The sequence below is a fragment of the Eurytemora carolleeae genome, unplaced genomic scaffold (genome assembly GCF_000591075.1).
Source record: "Eurytemora carolleeae unplaced genomic scaffold, Eaff_2.0 scaffold1125, whole genome shotgun sequence".
Taxonomy (NCBI): domain Eukaryota; kingdom Metazoa; phylum Arthropoda; class Copepoda; order Calanoida; family Temoridae; genus Eurytemora; species Eurytemora carolleeae.
In genome coordinates, this window is record NW_019397879.1 from 24,413 (window position 1) to 31,904 (window position 7,492).

General features: G+C 33.0%; 1 protein-coding gene across 1 annotated transcript in view; it reads left to right on the plus strand.

Moving 5' to 3' along the window:
- Positions 1–6,678: 6,678 nt before the first annotated feature.
- Positions 6,679–7,492, plus strand: part of LOC111716200 (phospholipase B1, membrane-associated) — a 4,874-nt gene continuing 4,060 nt past the window's right edge. The window contains exons 1-2 of the mRNA XM_023491641.1: positions 6,679–6,750; positions 7,084–7,167. Coding sequence (XP_023347409.1) covers positions 7,153–7,167 — 15 coding nt within the window. The 5' untranslated portion in view covers positions 6,679–6,750; positions 7,084–7,152. The remainder of the gene's footprint in view (positions 6,751–7,083; positions 7,168–7,492) is intronic.

The window sequence follows — 7,492 nt, forward strand, 5'->3', positions numbered from 1 at the left end:
ACCAGAAAACAATAGAATACAAAACAAATAGTTTTTCTTTACACTTTTGTAAAATGGATCTGTTTACACTGCACAATTGCTGTTTTTCATCCTCATTGAAAGTTTTATATTGATTTTAAAAGTCGTCTTCCTAATCCAAAGTTTTCTTGTTATCATTATTTTTATTCATTATTTTTCATTTTGCATTTTGTTCAAGTTCCCCATTCCCCCTCCCCATGACTTTAAAAGTCCCCCCCCCCTTGTTACTTCCACCAGATGTACCAACCGCGTACTATAGTGGGAATTAAATTTGCACTTGGCATTAATACATACATGCACAGAGTTCATCAGAATCAGAAACTTTTGAATGTTATGGAGTTAAGGAACTGCAAGCGTAATTTCAAGCGACCCTCAAGGCAAAAATGACAATGTTCGATTTACAATAGTACCTTAAGCTTTGTCTTATAAAGTTTGTCAATGTTTTGTTTCTTCTGTTTAACGTCATTCGTGTATTCTCTGCGAAAGTGACTGGCGGATTTCTTGTTTGAGAATCAATGAAGAAACTACAGAATTATGCACTTTTCGATCAAAAAAAACGAGGGCATCTTCCATATTTTTGGTCAGATTCAGGAATTCGTACAGTTTTAAATCTGGCATTGACATCTTTGTATAAAAGGTCACTTGAAATTACGGTTACAGTCCCTTTAAGTTGCACATTTCTTTTATTCGATATCTTCGAAATTCAAGACGATTACATCTCAGTGCAAACTGCAGTACGACTTTGTGACCTCGTTGTTTATTTTAATGTTGATTTATCTGTTTAAAATTTTAATATTAATTAGAAATTTTTATTTCTCAATAGAGCTCTTCAGTAAGAGGGTCGCGTAATAATTGAAAATATAAGATTTAAACCTTATATACAATTTATTTTAGTTCAAAGTTATAGATTTGTGATTAAAAGATCGATTTTTGGGGGGGACCTCACGTGACCATGTTATTGTCTTGTCCATGCCAGTCAGAATTTAAAAGCGTCACTCCAATATTTTCTTTCCAGGTTATCGTATTGTAAAATTTCTTCAAGACCACACTCTTAATTCAATCTCAAAATAGTGAAATTAAAGACAAAAAGTCGCTTAAAAAACGATTTGTAGTTGCATTTTAAACGATTTTAAATCGTTATTTGTGAAGTAAATAAAATTTCAGACGACTAAAAGTCGCCTAATTTGCATTTTTAAATCGTCTATAAACTCAAATTCGAAATTAAGGAAAAAAAATCGTTAATTAAACGATTTTTAGTTGCATTTTTGTTGAGAATAAACGATTTTGTGTCGCTTATTTGGCAGTCACCAACTTCTTCTGCAATATAAACGATTTTTTTGTTGAAACAAAGCGATTTTTATTTTAAAATAAGCTATTTATGTTAAGCGTTTTTTTGTCGCCTAATCGAAAGCCATCCAACTTTTTCACCCGATTAGGCGACTTTTTATCGCTTAATTACGACTTTTTAATTTATAGTGCATATTTTTGGTTTTATGTGAACTCGGGACCACGCATTTTTGTTCTCAGATTGGTAATACAGTTGAATAGACTGACCTATACAGGGACAAATATTAGTTTCCATGCAAAGCTGGGTTCCCAAGCTAAATATAAATATAAAGTTGTATCTCTTGTATCCTCTTATTATCAGGTTTGCTCATAAAATTAAGGTTCAAGTGTAAACTATACGCCCAGGCATATAGGCATTTAAACCACCCACTAGTACGCTGGTCTATCTATCTATCTATCTATCTATCTATCTATCTATCTATCTATCTATCTATCTATCTATCTATCTATCTATCTATCTTTCTATCTATCTATCTATCTATCTATCTATCTATCTATCTATCTATCTATCTATCTAGTTACTATTGTATTCATTGTATTTTATTTTTTAATATGCTGTTCAAGCTGTCTCACCATTTGTTTTCCAAAACTTAAGAATGTCGTCTTTCTAGGAAAAATAAGATATATTAATTCATTCACCCATGTTTGGAAGTTTTTACTGATTCAACCCGGATACTGACTCTTACCTGAAACAGAAAAATATTTTGGATTTATGCCTTAAAATAATAGATTTTTAAACATATGGCGTGCTCGACTTTCATTTCTGTTTCCTAGTGGTTTTGTGAAAATTGAAGACGATATTTGTGAACAGCTTGTTCACACTAGTTTTAGCTTGGCAAATGTTTTCGTTTCCTGAAGCTATATATTAAAATAATTTTAGCAACATCACTATTTACATTTAATTCACACGATACTCTTTAAACTGGGTCTGCTTAATATATCCTCTAAACTAGGCCTGCTATACATTATTATCTAAACTGGGTCTGCTACACTATTATCTAAACTGGTTAGCTGCTATTCTATCCTCTAAACTGGTTCTGCAATACTATCCTTTAAATTTAGTCTGCTATACTATTTACTAAACTGGGTCTGCTACACAACCCAAATTTAATTTGGGTCTACTACACTATTATCTAAACTGCGTCTGCTACACTATCCTCTAAACTGGGTCTGCTACACTATCCTCTAAACTGGGTCTGCTACACTATCCTCTAAACTGGGTCTGCTACACTACCACTAAACTGGGTCTGCTACACTATCCTCTAAACTGGGTCTGCTACACTATCCTCTAAACTGGGTCTGCTACATTATCCTCTAAACTAGGTCTACTACACTCTTCTCTAAACTGGGTCTGCTACACAATCCTTTAAACTGGGTCTGCTACACTATCCTCTAAACTGGGTTTGCCAAACTTTCCGATAAACTAAGTCAGCTTAACATTATTAAATAAAACCTGATACACTATTCTTTAAACTGGGTCTGCTACACTATTCTCCAAACTGGGTCTGCTACACTATCCTCTAAACTGGGTCTTCTACAATGTCCTCTAAACTGGGTCTGCCAAACTTTCGGTTGAACTAAGTCAGCTTAACGTTATTAAATAAAACCTTCTATAAACTTATTTTGTTATATCTAAATTATGTAAATTTTTTTTTCAAGAAAGGAAATTGACAAACAAATCGTAAATGCATAATGTTATTTTTACGTTGACTTTGAATGGTAACTGTACTGCACTGCAGTACGCTTGTAAATTCATAGTTTAAAAACGTACTCCATTTTTTTATGTTTACATGTACTGCACCGTTCTGTTTTCTTTATTGGAATTTTATCAATTGCTGGTTAATATTCTTTCAACTACTTGAGTTGAAGTATCTCAGACTCATCTAGGTAGTATAAACTCAGTATTTGACCTGTGTTAAGAATTTTAAACATTTTTTTTAAGATTTACAATTTTGTTTAAACAAAGCAGATTTGTAAAATTATTTTTGGTTCTATTTCTATGCTATAACTTTAAGAACTTTTCACAGATCAGAAAATTTTTATACTTTCACTTTTTGAAACAGTTCAGATTTGGGGTCTTTTTTTTCTGTTTTTGGTTGATATTTTTCCTCTTTAATCCGGATCCGCATATTTTGAGGATCCAGGAAGCCAAAATCTTGCGGATCCAACGGATACCGGATCCTAGGCACTGATTTTTGTTTATTGCTTCCTTTATTTGTAGTTATCCCTATATCTTTGCAACCTGCTGGTGTAAACCATTGACATTTTAACATTTAACAAAATTGTATTGGGTTGCAAAGAAATATAGAAAATCAAAGTTTGTGGAAAAGACCCAATTCCTTTAGTGGAGGACTTATTTTGTTTGGTTGAACCTTGTTTGTCTTAAAGCTGCAGTACACTATAATATGCTTGCTAATGTAACCACCAAGGAATTTTTATCTAAAAGTGTACTGTAGTTTAAATTAGAGTACTGCAGTTTCGGGGAGTACAAGAGAAAGAAGGATTTTTTTAAAATAATGTGTACTGCATTGGAATGCGTGTGTTTACATTTCTCTCAGAAACGGCAGTACGCTTTATTTTTGGAAATTACTTTTATATACTAGAGCTTTCACTGTTTACATTCTTCCTGAAAAATTGCAGTACACCTTATTTGTAAACAAAGCTTTCTATGAAGTCACTTTTTTTCGGTTCCCGGAATATTGCTGAGTTCTTTACTTAGGATTTATAATGAAGGTCGTCATCCTTCTCTGTCTAGTGGGAGTATCCCTTCAGGTAAAATATCAGTTGTTATAAAAAATTAGAAGAATGATGTCAAGTTGTTAAACAAATTCCATACTGCTGAATGTAAACTGTAAGGGAGTGTTGTTTTTGACTTCATTCATCTCTTATATTGATTACTGATATTATTTCTATCACCCCAAATTCAGTACACAGTATTGAAATGTAGTACACGTACACAAAAAAAAACTTTTCAAACATTAATAATAACGCAGAAAGTATATTTTCATGCCTCTAATTGTTCTTTCAACCTCGATCTATTTGGGGTCAGAAATATAATTATATTGGACTCCTGTTGGACTCGCTGCTAAAATCCACTTTTTCTTTCAGCAGTATACTTCACAGATCACGGCAGTACGACGCACCGATAGCTTAGTTTAGGCCGTGGTTGCATAACAAACGTTAACATTTTGTTCGTTATCTCAAACTTACCAAATTATTTTTAGATTACTAAAATTTTTTTCAACATTATTAATGCAAGGTTATGAATATTTTTCATATGTATATATACATTTTCTTCTTACAGTTTAAAGAGGCTTTTCAGTTACGTTAAAGTTTTAAATGAATGAGACAATATTTATGTTTCAATGTTTGTTTTTGCTTTTATTTCTGTTATCATAATGCTCAAGCTTCTCTATTTAAAAGCATGTACGTCAAGTTTGAGGTCGTCTTAAATTTCGAATCCGTAGTGTCACTACTCCAGCATACTTGCATCCTTTTTATTGTCAGCGTCACAAATGGGGAGGAGGGGTTGGAGGGGCTTTTTTTAATATGTTACGACCCATGGGTACCCTGGAGGTAGCATAGGGTTAACAACTCTAAATTTTTTCTCAAAATTTGATATTTCTTAAATTAGATTTTTTGTCAAAATTCGATTTTTTTTGTCAAAATTCTATAATATTTAAAAATTTTAAATTCCACGGGCAATGTTGGTTAGTTCAGCTAGTGGATAATATAATAATATAATTTTAGTTTAAGGCTTGGGGTTCTAAACAGACTGCTGGGAAAGAGAAATTAACTAAACCAGAACCAGCACCAAGGATAATTGACTCGTATCCATATCCGGAACATTTCAAAGATCCAGCCTTCAAAGCATACCCTCCATTTCCCTATAACCCATATGGATATCCTTATGCTCCCTTTGGATATCCTCCTGCGTCTGGTGGATATCCAGGTCCTGCCAGATATCCAGTAGAAGAATACTCTCCTAAACCAACCAAGAAGCCTCACAAGGAAGAACCTGTACACTATACGCCAGGTAAAATGAAGTTAAGCCAAATAAACTTGAAATATTGTGTTTTAAAGGGACTGAAAGCGTTATTTTATGGACACTCCATGCAAAGATGGCAATGCCCGATTCACATATATTGCCCTAGAAACCTTAATCTGATCAATAATATGGAGAATATTGTCTCTTTCTAGGATTAAAAGTATGATTTCTAAACGTTTTCCTTCAGCAGAAATGCGCACTTTAGTAGAAATACCATATAGGTTATTCCTTTCAATATTACAGTGGTCGACCACATGACTTCTTAATTGTGGTCGAATGGATTATCTATTTATAATCCTACAAAGTACGTCCACTGTTCATGCATTATTAGGGAGAGAACGGGCTCAGTTGAAAACAATAATTTTCAAAATTATTAACATTGATATTTAAATTATTCTTTTACTGGACAAATCTTTAAATGGTATTATTTGTGAATCAGGCGTTGCAATCTATGGAGATTCCCTTCCAATCAAATAAAGTTTAAGACGCTTTAGATAACAAACATTTATACTTGATGTTTTAGAGAAGTGTTTGTACTGTCCAGAAGCTTATAAGTCCGACAAGAAAGTAACTAATGTGAAGTAAGTTTGTATTTAGTTCTATTACTTAGTAAACCCTACGAAAACCTACAATTTTTTAATTTAGCCTACTGCAGATTACTATAATACACACCGAATGCTTAGTAAACTAAGCTGTGTAAAATTGCCCTGATAAACCCATTCAACTTAATGTCAACATTCCTGCATGGTTCTACAAAGTTCCCCGCAATACGGTCACAGTGTTCATGAGTTAAGATCAAGACGTCCAGAAACAGATTACAACGTTTAAATTTGTATGTCAATTTTTATATTAATTTGTTTATCTAAGGGATGTTGAAGCTCGTCATATTAACGTGGTTGGTGGTATTGGAGGATCCTTTATGGGTAAATATATTATTGATTAAATTTCTGAGGCCGAATTTAAAGAATTTGAGCCGCTCGGCTCGGACATGGTTGGTTCCACTTAGAATTGTTTTCATTGTTGCGAGATTTGAGCCGGTGCTCAACTGGAACAGGTTTCTACTCTTTAAATTCGGCCTCTGGTTTAATTTTTCATTTAGTAAGATACTAATTTATCATTTTCCAGCGGCAAATGATATCAACATGGAGGATCGTACAGGAGGTAGAAGAGGTGAACTTTTTTATCGTTAATTACCGTTAAATACCGTTAATTACCATTAATTACCGTTAATTAGTTTTGTTAGTTTAATCTTAAGATTATTTTAGATGGATTTGCTGCAGATTTTCCTAATTTTCGTCGTGATGCAACAACTGATTGTGAACGATCCTTTACGCTAGGTTAGTAACAACTTTATCATTTATTATTATATAATATGCTAGCCTGGGAACCCAGCGTTGCCCAAGTTACCCATAGTTGCTCCTGCCGTTTACCCGCACTTGAACGATTAACCGGGAAACAAAATTTTTATATTTAAAAGTCGACCTAATCAACTTAGAAGCTCAAAACTAAATTAAAAACATTCCCGTGGTTCTCCCGAGCTCTTCAAAAGTGAAGGCAAATTGGTCCAGGGGTTCCTGAGTTATGATCGAACAAACAAACAGACACCCAAACAGAGTTTAGATTGTAATATTGTTTTTTAAAATATTGGCCAGATGATGAATTTTGTTTAGGTGGACTTGAGAGTTGCTTGGAATACTTAACTTTTACAAATCTTCTGGAAACTGTTGCTAAAAATTTGCATGGATCAGCTTTTGGTAATTTGTTTATACTAGGCTTTCCTGTTAACAATTATAGCTTTATTATTTTCTCATATTTTCAGTATTTTGTTATACTAGGCTTTCCTGTTAACAATTATAGCTTTATTATTTTTCTCATATTTTCAGTATTTTTGTTATACTAGGCTTTCCTGTTAACAATCATAGCTTTATTATTTTCTCATATTTTCAGTATTTGTTTTACTAGGCTTTCCTGTTAAAAATTATAGCTTTATTATTTTTCTCATATTTTCAGTATTTTTGTTATACTAGGCTTTCCTGTTAACAATCATAGCTTTATTATTTTCTCATATTTTCAGTATTT